This window comes from Petromyzon marinus, chromosome 79 (genome assembly GCF_048934315.1).
Source record: "Petromyzon marinus isolate PM22_M1 ecotype Great Lakes invasive population chromosome 79, UKy_Petmar_22M1.pri1.0, whole genome shotgun sequence".
Taxonomy (NCBI): Eukaryota; Metazoa; Chordata; class Hyperoartia; order Petromyzontiformes; family Petromyzontidae; genus Petromyzon; species Petromyzon marinus.
This window is the reverse complement of record NC_133745.1, coordinates 3,191,345-3,216,104: the sequence shown is the minus strand read 5'-3', so window position 1 is coordinate 3,216,104 and position 24,760 is coordinate 3,191,345. Positions and strand designations below refer to the sequence as shown.

The 24,760-nt window shown below is 45.6% G+C and overlaps 2 protein-coding genes across 2 annotated transcripts; both read right to left on the bottom strand.

Moving 5' to 3' along the window:
• Window positions 1-15,156: 15,156 nt before the first annotated feature.
• On the bottom strand, window positions 15,157-22,477 carry LOC142907436 (zona pellucida sperm-binding protein 3-like). Its single transcript, XM_076056929.1, has 7 exons — window positions 22,344-22,477; window positions 21,504-21,681; window positions 20,997-21,132; window positions 20,804-20,898; window positions 19,990-20,084; window positions 16,164-16,286; window positions 15,157-15,335 (listed from the first exon to the last, which is right to left on the bottom strand). The coding sequence occupies exons 1-7, from the start codon at window positions 22,381-22,383 to the stop codon at window positions 15,205-15,207; spliced, it is 798 nt and encodes a 265-aa protein (XP_075913044.1). The 5' UTR covers window positions 22,384-22,477; the 3' UTR covers window positions 15,157-15,204.
• Window positions 22,478-22,878: 401 nt separating this feature from the next.
• LOC142907437 (zona pellucida sperm-binding protein 3-like) lies at window positions 22,879-24,400 on the bottom strand. The gene is made up of 3 exons (XM_076056930.1): window positions 24,268-24,400; window positions 23,569-23,780; window positions 22,879-23,145 (listed from the first exon to the last, which is right to left on the bottom strand). Exons 1-3 carry the CDS (start codon window positions 24,320-24,322, stop codon window positions 22,978-22,980), a joined length of 435 nt encoding a protein of 144 aa, XP_075913045.1. The 5' UTR covers window positions 24,323-24,400; the 3' UTR covers window positions 22,879-22,977.
• Window positions 24,401-24,760: the final 360 nt, after the last annotated feature.

Below are 24,760 nucleotides of genomic sequence, written 5' to 3'. Positions count from 1 at the left end.
CTATATGCTGATACAGTGGCGACGTGTCGTCTCTAGCTGCATTAGGGTGATTGCTGGAGAAACTCTGCCTCAACTCGGTTCCTCAATGGTTAACGCTTTGGGCATGGCCACCACAAATGCTGATAGCCAGGAGTCTCATGTCTACAACTGCCTGAACTGTGTTAAACCATCTGCCTGAAACTCGGCTGTTATGAAGGCCGCTGCATCAAATACGGCCTGGAAATCATTTGCCCATCTCCCTGGACATAGCCTCCCTTCCTGAAAAGTAAACCTGAACAGTTTCTCCTAAACGCCCTCACACTGTTTGAAGGACGGACAACCTGAAAATACCATTTCTCCTGGACTTGCTCAATCTTGCATAATAACTGACATGATGACGAATGAACCAGTACTCTATTTTTATCGGTGATTTCCGTCAAGTCCTACCTGTAAATAATAGAAAATACACGAACCACAACTTCTTGACCTATAGCCTGAAATATCATGGTACAAAATAACATTGTCCTGAACTAACATTTGTAAAATAAATGCCTAATGGCACCCATATAAACTCCCTCTTTGCCTAATGAACATGATTGGTCTTCCTTTTTGATGTTTTAAACTGAAACTATTGGGTTTGCACAAAGCCAAACTAAAGCCCCCAAATGAACACTCGCGATTTGTTTGTATCCTTGGTCCAAGATGAACTAAATACATCAAACTGCAATGTATGCTGATTTTAATGAGAACTGAGCCACAGGATGCATCTTGTTGTATATGAGCCTTTTCCAAAATTGATATTAACAATAATATTTGCTGTTATATATATCATATTTTTTAACAAACGAAAACAATAATAATTAATAAAACCCATAAGCCAGGCACACGCAAAACCAGGTGTCGGTCATAAACAGGCCATTAATAAATAAAGAAAAATAATAAAACTCTCGAGGCGAGGATGTTAGCAGCTATCTGCGAAGATCTCCAGATGAACAAGAGTTTGTTGTGCCCTAAGGGAGGTCACGCAGAGGGAAGCCCTCCGCAAGCCAGAAATGAGGACGCCCACGGGTTAAACCATTTTTTTTAAACGGTTAAAATTTAAAATGCAATAACAAGAATAAGCTAAAGTTAACGGTCCTCGCGCTCACTCCAATTAAGACCAGGCCACCAGATACATCAGTGAATTATTATCCAATAATTAATTCACTATCAAATGATTTTCACCTTTAATACTTTGACTGTTAAAACAAAGCTTGGAGACAAAATAGAGTTGCATCAAAGGTTTTCGAGAAGGAATGAGGCAAACGGGCAAACTTACGAAAGAGTTTAAACAATATCCCAAGCAACCCCGACCACCTTTGTCTCTCCCGAAGAGCGCGAAAGAGGAATTTCACGCCAGGGCAAACAGATTGTTATCGCAGGATCCATCTGTACACACACACGAACTCACACACACAGACCCCGCCCCCCCTTTTCCACTGCGCAGAGATAATTGTCTTTGAATATGACGGTCAGCCGCATTTTCAAAAGTCGGTGAAGTTAAGTCAAGAGTCAAGACAGATCAGCGAGTCAAGACGTCCACAGGACGAGCAGTCGCATGGAGCGGCTGGCTCCGAGCCTCGCTGAGTAGCGGGATCGCGGAGTCGCGATGTATCAACAAAAGTGAGTCATACAGCAGTGGAGGAAACCTGCTGTCAGCGAACCAGCACGGGCGCGTTTGCACACTTCAACAGAGAGAGCACGTGCGACTCAACTCGCTCAACTGAAGAAAAAGCTTGGCCAGCCGCCAACAAAGTATCAGCGAATCAGCGCTGAGAGCGCTCGAGCATCTCCACAAAGAAAGCACGTGCAACGTGGCTCAACCAGCAGCGGAAAAGCACGAGCAGCCGCCAACAACTTCAGCAAACCAGTGACCAAGCGCGTGCGACTTGAGTCATACAGCAGTGGAGGAAACCTGCTCTCAGAGAGTCGCCAACAACCTCAACAAAGAGAGCGCGTGCGACTCGGCTCACTCAGCAGAAGAAAATCTTGACCTGTCGCCCGCGAGCGCAGCGTCAGATACTACAGCAGCGGAAAGAGCGCGCACCGGCGCAGCTCATCCAGCAGTGGAGGAAACTGCTGTCAGCGAATCAGCACGGGCGCGTTCGCGCATCTTCAAGGAGAGGGAGCGCGCGCCAACAGCGCGCCACCAGCGTGCCACCAGCACCAGCGCGTGCCAACAGCGTGCCACCAGCGTGCTACAGCGCGCAACTTCGCGTCACCAGGGCTGAGAGGGAAGCGGCCCCGCACTCAACACCCATCGGCGCGACGACGGCGAGCGTCGTGCTGACTCATCCAGCCAGCGGTGGACAGAAACTGGCAGTCGTTCGTATGCCCCTCCCCCACACTCCTTCCTCACTCCCCCACAGCTACACAACGAACAGACATTTTTTTTGACGAGGAAATCAACCTAGGCGTTTGCTCAACGCAAGAAATCAACAACCCTCCCATTAAAGATACAAGACTTATGATAACTGCGTCAACTATTAGCTGATAACGAAAAACATCGCCACCCATTGAGTTACGTTGATGAGGCAATCAGAATTATTTCAGTCGAACGCTTTAATTGCATAATCGTTGATGAATCAATGAACGAACATTGCCGTGGTACTGTACTGACGATTTCAAGCATAATAATTTCTCATATCAGAATGTGTTAAGGATTGGATACGAATCAAAGACCGAGTGCCGTGTTGTGTAATCATTCAAGAATACGAGTTTGCATATTATAAGGTTAAGGTTTTTATAGAATAGTTCGCTTGTTTTTAATCTCTCTCTCAACAACCGATCGATTGCGTTACGCGTCGGGAATTAACCACAGGTGCCGCTATCGAGGTGAAACAACGCAATCGTGATGGTATCATGTTAACACTGTGTTGAAATTCCAACATCCCGAGATTGAGTTTTCATATTATCCAAAAATTAAAGTTAGCTAGAAAATAAAATTGATCAAAGCAGAAGGTTTGTATGTGATTCTTCCTGAAATTCTGCTTAATATTGATCTGCGTATGAGATCTGAATCCTGGGGACCTATCATAACCACACTATCACCACACATAATCCATAACACACATAATTCGCAACGTTCAATCGAGAGTAATCGTATCCTTATCGATAATACGGAATTAAAGAGCAGAGTCGAATCGACTCTCTCTCATTCACGCTCCCAACGCCTGCGTCACTGCATACGATTAATTGCGTTATTCCAATTCATAACACAATCCTCGTCACCGAGGCTCGACCTTATAATCCATAACAACCTGCATTATCATAACCAGGCCCACTCGCAGAAATTAATACGATTATCTCTCGAATCAGCATAATTTATGCGCATAATTACATTGATTAACATAATTTCGGATAAATTATGCAAGTCTCAAATTTCATTAAATTTTCATTATTTTCATCAATTTTCATAACACCTATATATACAACAATCTGCACATGCGTGGTTGCCTCGAGCAATACAAACGGTTGCTTGGTGTTGACGGGAGGTTCTGTGGCGCTAAAGACTCGGTGGCCATTTTGTTTACAAAAAAATGACTAAAAAAACCTCCCAAACAAAAAGTGGCAGCGTTTTGGCGTCAAAAACAAAAGGAGGAGCTGCGGCTCTCAACAGCAACCAAACAATGAAGTTTGGCAGCACGGGCTGAGTGTAAACTGCAGAGCAGCCTGCATCAAGACAAGCCGGAGATAGCACCATTAATGTTGCAAGAGCACAGGCTTAGGACAATCCTGGACAGCATGCAAGGAGACAAGCCAGACTGCACAATTGCCTCTGCAGCACGGGCTAAGAAAACACTTTCTAGCTCATTCTTGGTTCTTTCAGTAAAGTCACGTAGAAGGGAAACTATAAAAATATTGTCATTTTATTTTTTATTATTTTAATGTTTTCTTTCTACGTGACTTTACTGAAAGAACCAAGAATTATGAATCCCTGCACTCACGAAAGCTTTATATCAACTTTTTAGCTCGTTTGGAAAGCTTTTTGGTGCTTTGTACCTCGCCTGTCGCTTTCCAACACTTACTTTACTTGGAATGACATCTTTTACAAACAAAATGAGGGTACCCCCATGGGTTCCCCCTTGTCGCCAGTGATACCCAATGTTTTCATGGAGAAATTTGAATTGGACGGCATCCTCAAACCTTCCCTGTGGAAGAGATATGTAGACGACACTTTCGTCATTTGGCCACATGGCCTCCCAGCTTTGAACATTTACTTACACCACATTAATTCCAGACGCCCTGCCATCAAATTCACCATGGAAGTGGAGAAAGATGGCAAGCAACCATTCTTGGATGTTCTGTTTGAGAGGAGACCTGATGGCTCATTGGGGCATTCTGTTTACAGGAAACCCACCCACACAGATTCCTACAAGAAACCTGATTCCCACCACCACCCAGCCCAAAAGAATTATTTCATCAAAACGTTATACCACATGGCTCATTGCATTTCGGACCAACACCACCTGGCCAGTGAATTAAAACATGTACATCTGGCCCTCAAGAGGAACGGATACTCTGACCGTACCATCCGCCAAGCTGTTTCTCCCTCCATACAGAAACAACCACTTGATACTCCGATCAAAATCATCACACTACCATATATAGCAGGCGTTACTCAAAAGATTTCCAAAATTCTAAACAAACACAAGATCCAGTTCCGGTTCAATAAGTACACAAAATCCGTGTTCTGATCCCATCCGTGAAGGATGTCATTCCTGACTTACAGTACCCCGGGGTTTACAAATTGAGTTGTACCTGCGTTTATTGCTATATCGCAGAGATGAAGCGACATGTCTCTGACCGAATTCGCGAGCACAAATCAGATTTAAAACACGGCAGAACGAATTCTTCTGCCGTAGCTGATCACTGTTACAACGCTGTGGGTCATCACGATATAATTTTCTCCGATACCAAGGTTCTTTGCAAACCCACGGGTTTTTATCAGAGATTTGTTCACGAGGCAATTCAGATTTACAAATTGACACAATTTCAACCGAGAAGATGGTTTCAAATGAAGCAACCATTGGAAAGATGTTCTAAATCGAACCAAATATTAAACTAATTTTCAATGGTACAGTATATTTTTTCAAGTAGTGGTACCCCAAACTTTCGCAGCTTCCCTTTTCTTCCCTTTTCACACCTCCCCCCCTCGCCGGTCTGCACATGTTCACCCTTTCTACACCGTTCATCATGCTAAGTCCGCCAATTAAATGCTAATTTTTATGCTAATTCCTTTGTCAAGGCAGCTTGATTCCTCTCACACAGCTTTAAGGTCGCGGTCTGAGCTTAGCTGTGTTCACTCCAGCTCTGTCCTCGAGACAGTCTGGTCCCTTCACCTAATGAAGGCTGCTTGTGTTGTGGCCGAAACCTCGTGATTTTTGTTTAGTTATGTTTTTACCTACGTGACTTTTTCCGAATAGAACCAAAGAGTATACCACTTCTAATTTGGTTTGCAAAGTGATCACCTTCCTACACTTATTGGCGATTGAAGCAGAAGCAGAACTTTTTGGTCATTTAGCACTCGTTGTGATGCAGTGAAAAAAATAATTCTGCAAATTAAAACAAATACAGCATACAAAGAACATATGAGGGTATGCCCCTACGTACACGATCATCGCACGTATTGTATCGTGTCGCTCAGCCACGCATCTCAATAAATCGAGGACTTACCATACATTATGTCCGCATACACTGCGAACCGAAGGAGCATTGCCTCGCAACGCTCCTGTTGGCAGTGACGTTATAGCGATACTTTGCGATGTTAAATTTATGGCGACTCTTTGCATGACACTGGCATTTGATGGCCGAGGACTCTGCAGAGGTGCGTTGAATATTTCAGTTTCCACCTGGCTGAGAAGAAAGTGCCTCTGTTTGGGTTCACGTGTCGTGCTGTAATTGGGCTGTGGGCACTTACCTGCAGTGGCATAAAGGGCCCATCAGGAGCAGTACCTTGCACCGGCAGAGTGGTCGCTACGTTCTCCAACCCAATAGCAGGATGGGGCTGCGGGGTGTTCTGGGATTCCCCGAGACCCCCACCCCCTGGAACTCTCTGGAAGGGAGGCGTGGCCAGAGACGGACACACTTGGGAGGTGTATAAAAGCGGACCTCTCAACGAGTCCTGGGCCAGTCCAAGACAAAAGCCAGAAGAGCAGCTAGCCGGGACCCTGGGACCCCTAGCCCCGCTGTCTATGTAAGGGCCGGTACTCTGTGGGCCAGTGGTGAGACCCTGGGAACCCCCGGCCCGATGTCCTTGTAAGGGCCGGGTCCAAGTGGGCCAGTGGTCGGGACCTGTACCTTGGCTGGGTCGGGTCAAAATAGCCTCCCCTAGGTGACTCATAGCCGGAGGACCTGAGAGCGGTAGCCCGGTGTTAATACGCGCTAGTCCGGAGGCTGTACCTCCCCAGGTAATACATTAAAAGGGCTGAGACTGTTGCTGTTAAGCGTTTATTGAATAAACGCGTTGCCTCTACAAGTCGTCTCCGAGAACTCACTACACATGTACCAGGTGAACAAACAAATACATAAATAATGATAGAAAAAAATATGCAAGTGTGTTTTTTTTTTGCAGATGAAGTTAATTTAGTAAATCTAATCAGTCTCCATACCCCACACCACAATCCCCCGATTTTGGATAACCTTCATTGTAGAGATGGTCGAGAGGCCAAAATGTTACAAGTCATTTGGATCATGCAAATTCTTATACCCCAGCATATGCCATGACAAATAGGACTTTTTTATTTAAAGCTTCCGTGATTGCAGGAATTCATATTATTGGTTCTACGTGACTTTACCGAAAGAACCAAGAACATAGGACTTTAGTTCAGCTTTTTCTAAGTTGATTGAATTGATTTGTCAGATGTGGAGCCGATGAATGTTTCTGGACTGTCGGGGCTGCACATTTGAATGCTTGTCCAGCAATTTATTTGTTTAAGCTGTGGGGTGGACAGCAAACATAGTGAAGCAGAGTGGAGAACACAACGTGGGGAATAAACTGAAATGCGATGTGAAAGATAGATATTTAAAAACAGTAAGTGCAATCTTAAAATGTATTCTGGACTGAATAGGTAGTCAGTGGAGGGGCCGTAAGATGGGTGTAATATAATGACGCTTACGGGTATGAGCAAGTACTCTTACACCTGCATTCTGCACATATATGTGTAGTGAGTTCAACTGAGTCGCATACGTCCTCTTGGAGGCAACACATTTATTTAACACCAACACACGGTCACCAAAAAAATGCCTTCATGGAACCCAGCTTTCATGTGTGCTCCGCCAGGGCTCAAGTTGGTTCAGTGAAGGTCCGAGGTGGTATCTCTGGCGGCACATCTTCATCCGGGATTGCTGTTGGGCGTAGCTCCTGCATAGGCGAGGTGGTCAAGGTCCGCGATGCAGCTTGTAGCAGCGGCCAGAAAGGTCGGTCGGCTCCCGCCTGATGTGCTGCGAGGGGGAGCGGTGGCTGCATCCCTGGGGCTCTAGCTCACTGCGTATCAAGTGACGGCAGCGGCTGTGGCTCCTGTGTCTCTGTCCGCTGCGTGGCGATGGAAGACGAAATTTAGCAGTCTTTTGAAATACGTGGTCAACCAGGTTAATGTCTAACCGTGTTGTTGGCCTATTAGTTTTGCGTAACATTTTGTTTGTAAGGTTTGTTGAGGTCTCGTCTCTCATCTTGTATTTACCTCCGTGCAGTTTACCGTTCTCTATGTGCTATGTGCGTGATGTCCACCCTATTTGTTCCCTCGCTGTGTGTTTTACCCCATGTCCACCTGATGATGATCGCTTGTGTTGCATTCGAAACGTAGTGATTTTTTTAAATTTAATTTTATTTAGTTACATTTTTTTATTTGATTTCTACATATGTGACTTTACCGAAAAAAACAATGAGTATAGGAATTTGGTGTTGTTCTGGCTTGTCGACCTCGGCTCCTAGAACTGCGGGGATCGGCGGCTGCTCAAGTTGCACAGTATCTACTCCTTTCCCCTCTCTCTCCTCAAAGATCGCCGTCAGAAACCAATCAAAGGCGGAGTTATGGCGGTCCAGTCTCTTAACTATGTGTTGCTAGTCTTTTTGTCTTGGCGATACTTGTTCCCTAGTCCGTGGCGGGGCCTCCACCTCTTTCGGGAATTTAGCTATCAGCGGGTTCCGGTTCCTGATGGGTTCCAGTTCTCGGGGACCCGGGGCACTTAGGGATGACACCTCTTCCTCTATGGGAGCTCCCCTCCGGATCTTTATTGGGGATACGCTAGACTGAATCTCACCACTGCCACCATTTTTTTTTTAAAAGTAGAACCTTTATTTCTATTGAAACGTATTTAGTGCCGAGTGTAATAACCGCCACACTCGTAATTACTATGACTATCTTCAGCCCCGATGGTTTCCACCAAATTGTTTAATGAACAGTCAGTCCCAATGATTTTCTTTCAGTTGTTTCTCGAACAGTCAGTCCCGACGGTTCAATTTAGTTGTTCTCGAACAGCCGGCCCCAATGTCGTCCACCTTGGCCGTCGATTAGTCCCTGAACAAGTGCCCCGTCGGCAGGCATCGCTCCTCCTCATATACTTGCTCAGCCCCGCCCCTATCGGACAATGACCCCTCCACTCGACTGCAACACGTATATTCTTTACTGAATGAGTACAGTGCCTTCCGGCCACCTGTTCCCAATTATCTTAACGTGTGCTTTCTAGCACTTTCTTTGTAAAGTCTTCTACACATCGATAGGTGTGTGTACACATACCCATGTATGTGGACGTGGATAGGTTTATGTATGCGTGTGTATTTTTGGATAAGTGCACGTGTGTGTGCGTGTGAGTATATGCATATATTGTGAGCGTTGTCTACGTAGAGGAGCAGGGTGGTGGAGGGCAGTGGTAACATCTCGTGTGGCCTCACAGCAAGAAGGGGCCTGGGTTCGATTCCCGAATCGTCACACGCAGGGATGGGTGGTCAGCACCACGCCCGGCCGCCTTTGTCTCCCCATTGACGAAGTTTACACAGCACTTGAGGCTAAGTAGATCTAGGGGACGGCTAGGACCGGTTAATACAATCGTGCTAACTGCCCAGGCTATGGTGCAGTTACACAACGAAAACGCAACAAGCAAAAAGTGACAGAATAAGAGCATAGGTAAGGCACCAGAGTTTTATTACAAGTTTAGCAATGCAAATGTGCAGATCAGAAGTTCGTTTCCAATTCCCTTGAAGAAGTTGTGCAACGCCTCTTCGAAACAAACAAAGCCACCGTGGCACTTACTGCGACAGCCATCACCAGTGCAGCCACTCCCAGAACAAGGACTGGAACAGCACTTACCACATAACCACAGGAGATGTGAAGAGAAAGGGAGCGAGTGACTGAATCCATTAAACTACGGCTTCCACGTATCGTGTAGGTCATGGGGGGCATTTTCCTTGCCTTCTATTTCGTAAACGGGTGCAACAGGGTGTATTCAAAAAGGTTGCTCACCACCAAGGTTAGCCATTGCCAGGAATATACCTCTGGTGGCTGGGTTTGGAGCTCGGCATGGAAACCACTGCATTCCCAAATGTAACTTCCCAAAGCAGGGGAATGCCGAGAGTTGGGAGAAATAATTGGTTAAGCGTGTTCCTCTGCAGGGGTTCACCCTGGCTACACGTAATAGACCACTAGGTATACAGTCACTGTGGACGGTCTCATCACTCGCGAGCTGTAAAGATGGCAAAAACCCTCCTCCAAACTCCGCTACACACAGGATCGACGCTATGGGAAAACAGGACACTGAAATTGGGGGCTAAGTCATACTATGGACTGCACTTGTTCATCGATTATCTGGCGCGTGATTATCTGCCGGTCCTGGGCCTTTCTGGCGAAACCGGCATGCAATTGAGAAATCACCAGAAAACGTCTCCAAAGGCTCTACCAGTCTGGCGATCGGCACCAATTGCTTGACAAAAAAGTAGCTACGCTTGATTTCAGTGTCAAATATTATCATACAGTACTTTATACACGACATACATACAACCTAAACAATTTAAAACACTGCACGTATATACATTTTTCATTACTAATAACTGAAGCAATACAAACAGGAAATATATATGTATATATGCAGTGCGATCCGGAGAGAGTGCGTGTATTTACTGGAGTCCAGCAATCGTAAAATGCGATTGAAACAAGAGCATAGTACGTATATTACCCTATTCAGTCTTCGAGATTGCAGTGGTATGATAAAGTAAATACAGTAATTGTTTGCAGTCGGATATTTATTTTTGTCTGCTTGCATGTTTACTGATGTTAATATCAGTTTTTTTTTAACACAAAAAATCCACACACCAATAAACATGCCATACACAAATTTGCCAATTGGATTTGTTAAATAACTACGTGAAAATCGGGCGCACCCTTCTCCGTTAAGCCACCGGATATTCTATTGTAGTTGGGACTCTGGGCTGGAAAGGGTTTATGACCTCTTTCATGCAAACGGGAGGGTGGTCTTTTAAAAGCTTGCAGACGCTCTAATATCCGCACTCAATTTCAGAGACCTTCAGATTAGAGAAGCCATAAATAAATCCATTGATAAGAAGAGGGGGGCTTTAGTTTATCCAATCATTCACTGTTAAGCACTAAAGGGTTAAATATAGACATTTCGAGACATTATCTCAATGGAGGAGGGGTTTCTGTCATTAGGTTTGGGTCCAAGAAACTGTGGGACATTTGTGCCCTATGAGATTATACCGCAGAGATATGGACAGATCTGGCGAGCCGCAAGAGTTGGTCCAAGAGCTCTGTCACTTAAAGACTCATTTAGTTTAAATTCACACGAGCATACTTGACGAATGAGGGAAAAAATAATTCAGGGAGGACTCACCAGGCTGTCCAAGGTGCCCTGGTCACGGAAGAAACATATCCTCAGGCCTTCTGGCTCTGCATAGATTTTGCAAAAATCCACCATGAGATCACAAGCTTTTTTTTAATGATCTATGTGGCACAAACATCTCCTCGTCCATAGGAGACACTTTGGGGGGTCTAAACGTGGCACGGTAACGAGACCTCAACATTCCCTGCTCCAGACTTTCACATCATAGCACGAAAGACTACATTGAGCAACTGGAAGGCTCACGCCCCCCCCTCCCCCCCCCCGTTCATGCATTTATGATTCTGCAGTCTCTCCAGTGTTGCCGCTTGTTCGAAGTGGATAGACTTGCAAATAGAAACATCACCCCTCGCACTTTCCTATTTTATCGCCAGCCAGCCCAGGCCTCCCAGCATTCTCGAGCTGGCTTCTCATTATTGCTGAGGACGTCGAATTTAATCCAGGCCCCGTTTTTCCCTTGTGGCGGCTGCGGCAAGTACGTCAATGCAAATTCTATCCAATGCAACGGTTGTAAAGCTTCGTACCACAAACGCTGCACTACTTTAGCCCGCATCCCCAGTTCAAATTCCGGCTTGTTCTGCAAATATTGTATATCATCCACTTCAACAACTCCACCTTGCACAACCACACTAGCACCACCACCTGAACCACAACAAAACGTCCACAACAAAAACGACCTAAAAATCCATCAACTAAACATTAACGGCATCAACAACAAATCTCTTGAAATCAGCATCTTCCTACAACAAAATTCCATTAATATAAACCTCCATCCAAGAAACAAAATTAAAATCCACTTCTTGCCCGCCCAAATTTCAAAATTTCACTTTCCTCGGTCGAGACTGACCAACAGCTGGTGGCGGTCTAGCTTTCCTCATCCATAACTGCATTCAATTTGAAGAAATTGAAATCCCAATGCCTCCTTCTGATATCACCACAGGAGTCCTAATCATCCGTATCAAATCCCATCTGGCCCACTCACTATAATCAATATCTACATCCCACCGACCAGTTCCTGTCCTCGCAACTATCAGTTCAATATAAATCGACTTTTACCAAACAACGACTCAATTGTTATTGGGGATTTCAACGCCCACAACAAACTTTGGCACTCTTCCCTTTCAGATGCACGTGGCAACCTTATTGCCGATATCTTGAACGGCTCTCTCTATGTCTATGGGGTACTCAATGAAAAGAACCAAATTAGAGTTCCATCATTAAAAAAAAAACAAATCAGCCCGTCAAAAATCCGTCAAATCAAGGAAATACCTCTAAACGACGCCCCCCCCCCCCTACAATTTAAATTTGAAGAGGTGAAACGAGCTATCAAAAAAGCCAAATATTATTCCACATTTGGCCCCGATGGCATACCTATGCCCCACCTCAAACACCTTGGCATAAGGTTTCTCGCCTCTACCATTAACGCCTCACTCCAGTGCAACCTCATTCCAGGCCATCTAGAAATAATCGACAATCATCCCACTTCCAAAACCCGGCAAAGACCAAAATCAAGCAACATCCTACAGGCCGATTTCCCTACTTTGCCCATCAATCAAGATTTTAGAGGCCCTCATCCTTCCAGTCATCACCACCAACTTGCCTCCATCTCATCAACATGGCTTTCTCCCTGCACACTCAACAACAGCTCTTCTCAACCTCACCACTCAAATTGCAAACGGTTTCAATGAGAAAAAGCCACCATTCTGCACTATCGTCGCTTCCTTTGACCTTCCAAAGGCTTTCGACACCGTTAACCACCTCACGCTCATCAACATCATCTAGGGTTCTCTGCTACCATTAGGCCTTGCTTGCTGGCTTGCCAATTACCTAAGGGGCCACCAATCACACACTCTTGCGTGATATTTAATTATCGTCACGAAACATCCATGCAGGAGTACCACAAGGTTCCATAATATCCCTAACGCTGTTCAACACCTACCTCCACGATCCACGAACTCCTCCAAAAGGAGTACAAGTAGTCAGATATTCCGACGACACAGTTTACACTTGTAATCAAAATATACCCAAAACGGTAAACTCCATCAACTCCTATTCTTGGTACTTTCGGCAAAGTCACGTAGAAGGGAAACAATAAAAAAAAATAAACCAATACAATTCTCACGACGTTTCGACTGCAACACAAGCAATCAAGTGTGAAAACCAAAAGAAAATTTAGAAAAAGTGGCGGTTTTTTTACGTTAGCACAACGGATAGCGATTTGACAATTTGTTCAGATGGACGAGTCCATATATCCATATATGTTCGGAAAAGAGGGGGGGGGGGGGGGAGACGAAAGCTAATGGACGTGGTCTGAAAGCCACCTTAAGCGTGATCAATCAATTAAGACCCGAAATGGTGTATCAAATCCTTCCAATGATTGCTACGCCAGAATCCATATTCTCGGTTGAAATCGTCTGTGTTTGTATATGTGGATAGCCTCATGAAATAATCTCTCATGGTAGCCAGATGGCTTGGAAAGAACCTGTCTTGGAGAAACCAATGTCACTATTTTATTGTTTCCCTTCTACGTGACTTTACCGAAAGAACCAAGAATATGAATCCCTCCGGTCACGAAAGATTTAAATCAAAATCCATCAACTCCTAGCAAAACGGCTCGGCACTTTCCTAGCCAATTAATCGCTTCAAATTTCAACATCCAAATCAAGTCACCCTTTTCACACCTGATCCTCATCAAGCCAACTTACATCCCAACGTCATTATAAACCAACACCTCCCACTATCGAAACCTCCCAAAATTCTAGGTGTAACCTTTGACACCATGTTCAGCTTTGCTCAACACGGCAGAAACGTCCATGCAAAAGTTACCAAACGAAATGACATCTTACGAGCTATAGCCAGCACATCTTGGGGTCAACAAAATGAAACGTTACTCCTAACCTACACAGCCATTGGACGTCCCATCATCAATTTTGCCAGTTCCAGTTGGTGTCCAAAACCTCTCCTCTGCAGGTTACCAAAAGCTACAAACCGCCCAAAACCCCAGGCACTTCACCTAGCCACAGGATGCCACATCATGGCGGCCATTAATCTCCACCAAGAAACCAAAGTTCTGATTCAAAAGCACTGCAAGCTTCTCACCGATCAATATCTGGATTCATACCACTCTACAACGCATCCTTGCAACCTGCTAGGAAAACGAAACGCCTTGCATTCTTTCAGCTCTGCCAAAGTGCAATCTATTTTAAACGCTCCACCACCAAATCAAATTTGAACCACTTGCACACCGCTGCCACCATGCACTGCCTAAACACCTACAAGCCCCCAATTTTGTGTGAGGGGGTTGGCCCCCCACCCATAGGAGACCACGAAAAATCCCTGACCCGGGCAACTCGCACAAAACTGGCTCGACTATGTTCAGGTTACTGCTCCATGCGCTAGCCGATCACCAAAATGGAATCGACCCAAACTGCTGCCCTTTGTGCCAAGCAACGCCAGAAAACGGCTCCAATTTTCTCAGTTGCCCAAAACGCGGACCAAAAATGTAATGGATTGACCTGTGGCTAAACCCTTTCGAAGTGGCTACGCCACCTATAAACAGAAAGTGCGAAGAAAGAAACAGCACATGCAGTCCTTGAACATTTGAGTTCTAAGCGTAAGGAAAAGGAGAGGTTCTAGGCCAGGTGGTCCCCTCTTATACAGAGCCCGATACGAGCTGGCCGGATTGGGGGAGCCAGGGACCGAAGAGGGGTCTAGCCCCTCAGTGGTAAATCAGGAGCACAAACGGAATGGTGTACGGATAGTATAATATGCCCATCAGCTACATGCTTTGATTTTAGGGGCCTCATTTGCCCACCCCCCTTCCACTCTTCCTTCTCCGCCCTCAGTCTCCCACATTCGGTTCGCTACATTTCCCCTCACACCCTCCATTTGAAATGCCCATCTACCCCCATGCCCCCCTCCTATTTTTTTGCACGGTTGTTGTACCTTACACATTGCCCGTCTTTGTAATGTACCAACAATGCCCAATTACTGCAACCGTTGTAAACTTCAGGCGCCATTTTATAGCAGAGTAAAGTGGCATAAGAATGCATTTCTTACGTGAAATTGGTCAACTGCTCCATTGTACATGGCAAAGAATGACTGCCAGTTAGGACAATTGGGAAGGTTTAAAAAAAAATTGTCCATACTTAGGTACATCCCACTAGTCCTGGCACGCATGAATTGGAGACCACCTAATCGTTTCCATACTCACCCTCATGAACTGCGGTATGGCGTAGTTACACGAAGTGCTCGCAACACCAAGCAAAGACCCCACAAGACCAGAAGCAGTAATGCACCAGAGTTTTATTATCATATGTTAAGCAAAGCAACTGAAGATTAGAAGCTCGTTTCTAATCCCTTTGAAGGAGTCGCGTGACGCCTCTTCGAAACAAACAAAGCCACCGTGGCGCTTGCCGCGACAGCCATCACCAGCGCAGCCACTCCCAGACCAAGGATGGGAGCAGCACCTGTAAAACACCAATTGAGAGAAAGGGCTGGTGGCTAACTGCGGAGCTGTTAAGCTAGGGTTTCCACATGCCGGAGGTTGTGGGGGAATTTGACCTGTCCAAGTATTTGTCAAGGTGTGAAAGGCGTGCCGTTCAAATATGTCACTCACCAAGGGTTGGCCATTTAACACTGGTGGATGGGTTGAGTTCAGCATGGTCACACATCTTAGCTCATTTAAAAAACAGCTTGCTATCTTAAATATGTTTACAGCTGACGTCCAAAGGACATTTAAGGAGGATCATGGCAATATCTGTTAGGCACTGCTGTAATATCCGTGTTTTGTACCTCGAAAAACAAAATTGCTTCCTCCCCAAATTGCATAAAGTTCCGTATAGAGATTAAGTATTACAGACTGCTAATCCAAGAGGTCAACCAGAGAGTCATTGCCTCATGGACGTCCTGGTATAGCCTTAATTGAATCAGCTGGTATGTAAAAAAGGTTTTATCCTTTCTGGCAATAAAACAGGTGGTCATATATTTACACCAAATAGATACCTTTTACAAGGAATTAAGTCTGGATTAACCACACGTACTTTTGGTGAACAGTCTTTTTACATAAAGGTATCATCTTCGAAACGAATTGGTCTACAGAGACAACCTTCATGGCCTAGTCCGAGTCAAACCAGAAAACCGCAAAAGGCGAACAGTACAAAGACAATCCATGCATCAGAGCATTTAGATCTCTGGGTGAGCAGATACATCACCTTCATGCCAGAATCAAAGTATGAAAACTAATCGCTTTTACCCTGAGACTAGAAAAGTGCCATGAAAAAATCTGGTAGCTTTACCTTTGGATGCAGAAACCCGTGGCTGCTGCTGTTTTGCAGGGCTGCTTGGCTCAGCATTATCTGAGAAGGGCTTGGCAATCACGATGGGGCCCAGCATCACATCTTCAACCGCATACGACGGTCCTGAGTAAGAGAACCACATTGGTCATGTGGCGAATGCCCAGGCTTTAGAGCTTGGTTTTTTGTAGTCCATATTACCAGTGATTTTGCCCATTTCTTTTTCTCATGCTTTAATCGGCTTGTAGCACTGGGGCACAAATGGTCAGTCACATGCCCCCCCCCCCCCCCCCAGACTAATTGCTGCTGAAAGTTGTGAAACTAGAATTACTTTGGGGCAATTTAAAGCATACGTTTCCACAGATGGCTGGAGGAAGGGGGGAAAGAGGTGCCAGGCCTTGATGCGATTTAGGAAATTACTTGAAAAATAAATTCGAAGGCACACCGAACAAACGGTCAGAAAGGCTGGCCGAAAAATCAAAGGAATTCCAGTCCATGAGAAGACGAGCCGAGGTGGGAGAAATTCGGATATAATTAAGCCAAATAAGAAAATCAGTCTTGCAACGGCAAGCTCCCGTGTATGGTCCGCGAAATCAACCATTGATGTGGAGTCTCGCAGAAGAGGGGCGACGTGTTGCCAAGTGCGGCTCTGACAGAGTATCGCTGAAAGTCTTATTTTACTTTCGTCGTGATGTTGAGTTGAGGACTGCCACCAGTTGTATTGCACCAAGTTCAAAGAGTTGCGAGAAGCTAAGATGGCGTGCAAATACATGTTTAGAAGTCCGCAAATTCAGCGAGGACCTGTGAATAGCAGCCGACAGCGGCAGGAACCCTCCTGAAGGAAGGGTAGTCGCGCTAGCCAGCTGCTACTTCTTAGGACCAGCAACGCAGCAGCTAATGATTAACCACGCGCGTGCGGACTCGCAAACCCGAGCAAACTCCAGCAAAGGTCGCGTCTACAAGGATCAACAGGGTCTGGTGCCAAGGAGGGGGGGGGGGGGTGAAGCTTTGCAGCCATTGGATGAGCTGCGAGTGCCGACGTCATCATCACGCACATTGACGCAGCCCGAGGCAGACCCCCATCATCCCTGCCAGCACGGGCACCGATGACAGCATGAGCATCGTGGCGACTCAACCACCGAGCGGTTGAGAGACTGACAAACAGCAGGCGAGGGCGCCGTGTGTGACATGCCGAACCGAGGCATTTTCGGTAGAAAGAACGCCACAACCTCGGAAGCCGCCAACTCAGTTGGCAAGACGCGCATAACGGGACGAAGATTTTGATTTAAAGCTTTCGTGACTGCAGTAATTTATATTCTTAGTTTTTTCGGTAAAATCACGTTGAAGAGAAACAAAATAATAAAATATATATACAACAATAAAAAATTCTCACGACGTTTCTACCATAACTCAAACGGTCATCTTTTTGCGTCCTTTCACTGGAAAGACCACCTCTGCGGTACAAAATTCTACTCACCTGGTATCGACAATCAAGGGTATTTCCCTGTCCCCAGACGACCTGCTTGTCAGTTTTGATGTAGTTTCCTTATTCACCAAGGTTCCTGTACCTGACACCATTGCAATCATTGAAGACTTGGTTCATCAAGGACTAAACACTGAGGTACCCCCCCTGGTGAGACACTGTTTAACCAATACATACTTCACTTGGAATGGAACTTTCTACAAACAAACTGTGGGCACCCCAATGGGCTCCCCCCTTTCTCCAGTTATAGCTAACATTTTCATGGAGAAATTTGAGACTGACGCCATCCAGACTGCAACTCTGCGCCCAACCTTATGGAAGAGGTACGTGGATGACACTTGTCATCTGGCCACATGGCCGGCCTGCTCTAGACCAATTCTTCGACCACATCAATTCCATACACCCAGCCATCAGATTTACCATGGAAGTCGAAATAGATGGCAATATACCTTTTTTGGATGTCCTAATTAAAAAGAGACCTGATGGTTCAATGAGCCACTCTGTCTACAGGAAAGCTACCCATACGGATGCTTATCTGAAACCGGATTCCCACCACCATCCATCACAGAATAATTCTTTCATCAAGACTCTGTATCATAGAGCCCAATGCATATCCGACCAGGAACACATAAGCAGTGAACTCAAGCACGTACACCAAGCTCTTAGGGCCAATGGTTACTCCGACTATACAATCCGCAAAGCTATCACTCAAACCATGAAGAAGAACCCTCTTGAGGAGCCTTTCAAAACCACCACTTTACCCTACATTGCTGGGATCACAAAAAAAGATCTCCAAAATCTTGAATAAACACAAGATCCAGGTCCTTTTCAACACATTACATAAAATCCGTGATCTGGTTCCGTCTGTAAAAGATGCGATTCCGGACATACAATACCTTGGTGTCTACAAACCAAGTTGCCTCTGTGGTAGTAGTTACATTGGAGAAACCAAACGCCATGTCTCGGACCGCATTCATGAACACAAAGCAGACCTTAAACACGGTAGGACCAACACCTCGGCCGTAGCAGATCATTGTTCTAATTCAGTAGGCTCACATGCCATTGACTTTTCCAAGACAGAGGTTCTTTGTAAGCCATCTGGCTTCCATGAGAGATTCGTTCATGAGGCTATCCACATATACAAGCAGAGACAATTTCAACCGAGAAGATGGATTCTATCTTAGCAATCATTGGAAAGATTTGATAAACCATTTCAGTTCTTAATTGATTGTTCACGCTTAGTGGCTTTCAGACAGCATACATTATAAAAAAATTCTCCCCCCCTCCTCTTTTCAAAATATAGATTTCGTGACTGCAGTAATTCATATTCTTAGTTTTTTCGGTAAAGTCACGTTGAAGAGAAACAACAAAATAATATATATATTGTTATTTTGTTGTTTCTCTTCAACGTGACTTTACCGAAAAAACTAAGAATACTTGCAGTTTGCAAAGAATCCTACGCAGCAAAGCTTAATGTTAAAGCCTTTGTATGCAAGCTATCAAATTCAGACGCAAGAAAATTACATTAATGTCCTTTCATAAAGCATCATCGTTTTGCAAAAATAAAGTCATCCTACTAGGGAAATCCCCACAAATCATATGCCACGCAATTTGCAGTACAGGCGACCCGTAAATGCCGTAGCTTTATATAGTTTGAGCAATCATGCACAATTGCTTTGTATACCAATTTAGCCATTACGGGGGCTTGCGTCAGCCTTCCATGGGTATATTTTTTCCCACATTTCCTGCATCATCAGCCAATAGAAATGCAGAGCGGACGACAGATGCGAGGCAGGCAGTGACACTTCAACCTTTGCCGTGTAAGCATCTTGCCTATTACATTGTTGGGGCAAGTGCCGTTAGACAGAATTGGACTTGGCCATGTTGGTTTCACTTGGGGCGACATTTTACACATTGCACCAAGTATTCATTTAACAAGGCTTAAATAGACCTTGGGGAGGCCCAAGACCAGTTCGGAGCAGTATTACCTGGTGTTGGGGCGGGGGGAGGGAGAAGCAGAAATTGAATTCTGGTTGGAGAGTTTTTAGCATTGTACTACTACTTCATCCGCGCATACAATTGCAAGGACAGTATTTACCTGCCATTTATTGTATGGGAATGTTTTTTACAATGTCAATTTAGTTTACTTGGCACATTATAGTACTTATTTCAATGGTGATGCCTCCATTTTTAATTGCCACATACCTAACACCATTATCTAGGTAAGGTTTACATAGTGAAAGTCAGTTTGGCTTTAAATGACACTTTCCAAGAACTACACTCCCTTGATATTCAAGGGTCTCCTGTACAAGACTAAAAATGGCCGATGATGACGGCTGTACTCACCAGTCACTGCTGCCGCATCCCTGCGCCTTCTTCCACTGGGGCACGTGGACTCGCAGCAGCTGCACACCGAGTCCAAGCCATCAGCAGAGACCCACCTGCATTGCACACAAACGGCGTCTGTAGTGGCACAGGCAATGCTCACGCGTATCCGTTCACATTTGAGGAAAGTGCCAATCGAGCACCTGTTTAGGGCAAGCAACGTACAGTGGTGTACCATTTGGCCAGCACCACGCTCGACCAGACTGATGGCGACAATACCACTCGATGGGAGCAGTGGCCAGGAATCCAACTCTGGGCGTAGTTTTGTTAAACTGTATGGACAGCACCCGACCTGTAAAGTCAGAGCCTTCAAGGAAAAGGATTGCAAGTATTTGTAGCATCAAGGGGCAGCCTGTGGCCAGCCCAAGTGATTAGCATGAGAAAAAAATCTACGAAGGCAGATCTCAGTTGATGCTCCTGATATTAGCCACGAGTGAGATTTGAACTCTGGCTACCAGGCTCCGAGATTTTTAAAAAGGAGCTCAAACGAATTACGGACACCGCATGCAGGCTTCTGCACTTGTTGCTAAACTCAAGACAAGTGCAGGCTATGACCAATAACCACCTGAATACATCTAAACAAGAGCAGACCCGCGGGACTACACAGGAATTATGATACCAGTTGCAGCTAGAAACCCAAGTCAGGTCTAGGGGATCCTAGTTAAGCACACATGCATGCAATATGGTAGTCCACATGCAAGGCATGGATTGAGCTATTGGATGGGAGACGCTAAAAAAAAAAACATTTCTGGGCAATGCAAGGAAGCAGACCAACCTGTATGCAGCCGAGGGGCTGTAGGTGCAAGCTTTATTGACAGCTGTTGGAGATGTTGCAACATCTGCAACCTTCAGCTGGCAGAAGACAAAAACCTGGACCGAGAAGAGGAAGAGAGTTTCTCACTCAACCACACTGCCTACCACGTGGTTGAAAGGTGGTTTCTGTAGAAGCCTGCATGACGGTGGATCACCTGATCGCCATTGTTGGTCAACGTCGCAAGGAAGCGGAAGGAATCTATGAAGAAGCGAAGGACGTTGTCACTTTGCCGGAGCAGGAACCCAGAAGTAAGGTGAGCATCATACGAGACTTTGCCATCCACCAGACACCTGCACAGACACCGTAGACGTATGACACGTGGCTTTACATAGGGCAGGCTAGCAGAAAGCCAGGGCTAGGAGATGTCATACTCCTCTTCCACTGTATAATGCTGCACCGAGCCCCACCGCTTCAGGGGCTCCTCCCACCCACAAACCAAAGCAGTCAATGACGCACAATACAACATCTCTGATCAGTAGTGTATTGACCGACACCACATGACAAAAAGCATTCACCATATACCTGGGCAGGCTTAACCATCAGCAAGATTCAGCAACATTCCAAGGTCAGGCTCTGTTGTATGCTCAAGCAGTGGAATGCCACCTTTACGACAAGGAGCATAAACATTCAGACAGGATTAGGAGAGAGAGAGAAATCTCACCCAGAGTTAGAAATTATTTGGTAGCTGAGGGGAGAGTTCCTGTCTGGAACCGGGGTTGCAAAGCAGCTGACCACGAAGATCCTGAGTGGAACGTGGTTCACCGTCTGCACGCTCGCCTCGACATTCAGAGTCTGGCCCAGCTGGTATACGGTGGAAGGTCGCGCCACACTCCAGTCGTCTAAATAAAAACAAACAATTAGACACTATCAAAACACAATTACCAAGGCCGAGTGCAGACTCAAAGCGCAGCTAGGAAAGTGCTTGCTCACGCCACTGCATGTGGAAGAATCCCAGATAAATCATGGGATCTTCTGTCAGTACCAAAATGAGAATAGGTTTACCTTTTTTTGGCAACAGGTGTTAAGATGTCAAAACACCAAACTGAAACCTTTAACGAGGAATGATGGCTGCATTAACCACAAAATGTGGTCATAATGGAAATAGAATACTCTTATAATATATGCATTAACTTATAAACCGATTGCTCGAAAAAAGCTCTGGTTTGCACCGGAGTCTCTAGGCTCAAAAGAAAGCCGTCTGGTGTGGACCAGTTTTAAAGGCAATGCATTTATTATTTGAATTCTGACCACAAGCATTGTGTTTAAATGCAGACAAGATTCCTTGCAAAACGTTTCAGTTTGGCGTTTTAACATCTTAACACCTGTTTTGTTGGCAGAAAAGAGAAACCTATTCTTAAACCTCAAAGTTTTAGGGACCTCGGTCATATATCGGACCTATTCTTTAATACAAAGCAAACATCTTGAAGGGTTTATAATCTAAACTGCCATCCTTTGTAGCAGCCATGTGCAGAATAGGCAAAGTCCTAACATCACCACTGACCGGTCATGAGCCTCAGCGTGAAGCTCAGCTGCTGCTGCATAACCTTGGCGCTGCTGAAGGGGATCCATGTGGGTTTGATGGCATTGCTGGACACGTTTCCCTTCCTGCAGCGAGGAGAAGATCAGGCATACATTCTCTACAACGAGCAGAGGTGGGTGATTCTCAATAGCACTAATTGTGACCAGATTATTGTGGCAATGCCGTTAACATCTTGCAAAAAATAGACAAGCGAAGATATACATAACCATATTTTCAGAGTATATTTACCATCGCAAAGTGCAAGAAGTATAACCGATGAGGACCAAATAAGAGCAAGTACGAGACTTGGTGCAAAGAATGCTATGCAATGGAGTAGAATTAAGGGGACCGTGGTTCACACAGTATGCAATGCATGCACCACTTCAGGCGTGGATACGTGCAAGGCAGGATGTTTTAGGCAGGCCACGACACAGGCGATTGCTGTGTACGCATCAGTAAATTTTGCACCAAAAACCATGACAGACTGCACAGGGAGACTTTCCATGCGTGGATTAAATCGCTGTAATTTTGGCTTTATTGCAATTCAGGCCTTGCAAAGCTAAACAATAAGAAAAAGGCACGGAGTTTTAACGCCAGAGGTAGAATAGCAAGAAGTTTAGCTGGAGATCAAAATTAAGCAATTTTCAACAAGAGACTGTTGGTCAACTCGCCTGGGATAGCGGCAAACGACCGGCACGGCGACGTAGTTTGTGCGGATAATGCCCGTGTTAGACGTGGGGCGGTAGTAGAGGTAGTTCTCGTAAGACAGCAGCTCTGCACTCATCTAAGAAGAGAGGAAGACGTGGGATTTATTACCCAGTGAGATACTATTGGAATAAAATAAAAGTTCAAACAACTTGAAAGACCCAATGCAGCAGTTCCTTGGTTTAAATAATTTACCTAGCTCATGTTCACCATAAAAAAAAACACATCCACACAAACCATGGCAAATGCAGATTCCTGATGTAGAATGGGAGAATAAAAACGCTCTAATGAACGACTGATCATCCAGAACAGACCTTATAATAATACAATGACCGATCTACAAATACCAAGGGGACTTCAAAGCAATACACCCCGCTGTTATTGAAGAAGTCTGGCTCGACTCGAATGCGGAATTGTAGTTCTTATGCATCTACACTCGGCCAAAAAAATAAAGCAGTTGGATTGCGAAGATTATGTTACAGCAGCATTAGCAGCCAGTTACCTGGAGGCTGCTGCCACAGCTTTCCAGTGCGTAGAGGAACGTCACCGTCCCAGCAAGGGCGTCGCTCCCAGTGACGGGGCAGGCTGGCACCCCCAGGGACAGGTCACTCGCCTGGGCCAGGTGACCCGTGCCGAACAGGTCCCTGCTCACGGTCAGCGTGAGCGTCGCCTCGTCACACACCACACTCACCGTGGCGGAGGTGGCCACTGTAGCTGGCAGTGCCACACGGGACGAGGCGCGAGAGTTACCCAAACAGTGACACAGGTGGTCAGTGAAGCCGTAGAAAGTCTCAGAAACTCGCAGTCACAATCATCCACACGGAGCTGCGAATACTAGGGTTCGAATTCCCCAGTAGCACCTCAGTAACTTAATACACGCGTTAAGACAGGTTAAGAATACGTTTTGGCAATCCACTATTGGATCAAGTCTTGCACACTGCTGTCGTCAGTTTGACCATACAGATCAGTACGGGCTGAATTAGGGCAAAGCCCAGGTCTAGACACTTGTCGCCGATGTTAACATTACCGGGACGCAAATTGGTGTTCAGGTATATGGAACAGTGAATTAACCACCACGCCACATTAGCAAACCCATTGTTAGTACGGGTATATTATGGTGTTCTTATCAGGCAACACGGTAGTTGCATAGAACGACAAAAAACAAGTTCGTAAGTGCATATTTCGACCAAACTCCACTTACCAGAGGCAAGACATAACAACCCCAAGACCGCGAACAAAGCCCTCGTAGTCTCCATCGCAAGGACAACAAAAACCGAGACTTAGCACGGCACCAGCAGAGCCAACGCAGCCACTGTCCCGACTCGTGGCTTTTATCTGCGCGCGGGCTCATTCGGTTTCAGTAATGAGCCAATTAACTCCTGCGTACGTGCTGCGTGATTGCGGTGCAGCTCTCACCCATGCACTTGTGCCGACATCGAGCAAACATCTACCGATGTGACAATGAGTGAGTGGATCTGCTCTGATAAAATCTCGCTGATGAGACAATGCGTGGGTGGATATGTTCTGATAAAATTTCGCTGATGAGACAATGCGTGGGTGGATATGTTCTGATAAAATCTCGCTGATGAGACAATGCGTGGGTGGCTCTGATCTAATCTGGATCGGGATCGCTGAGGGCTCTCAATATAAAAGGGGGTGCCGTGGGCGAAGGGAGGCGACGCAGCCGATTTGTT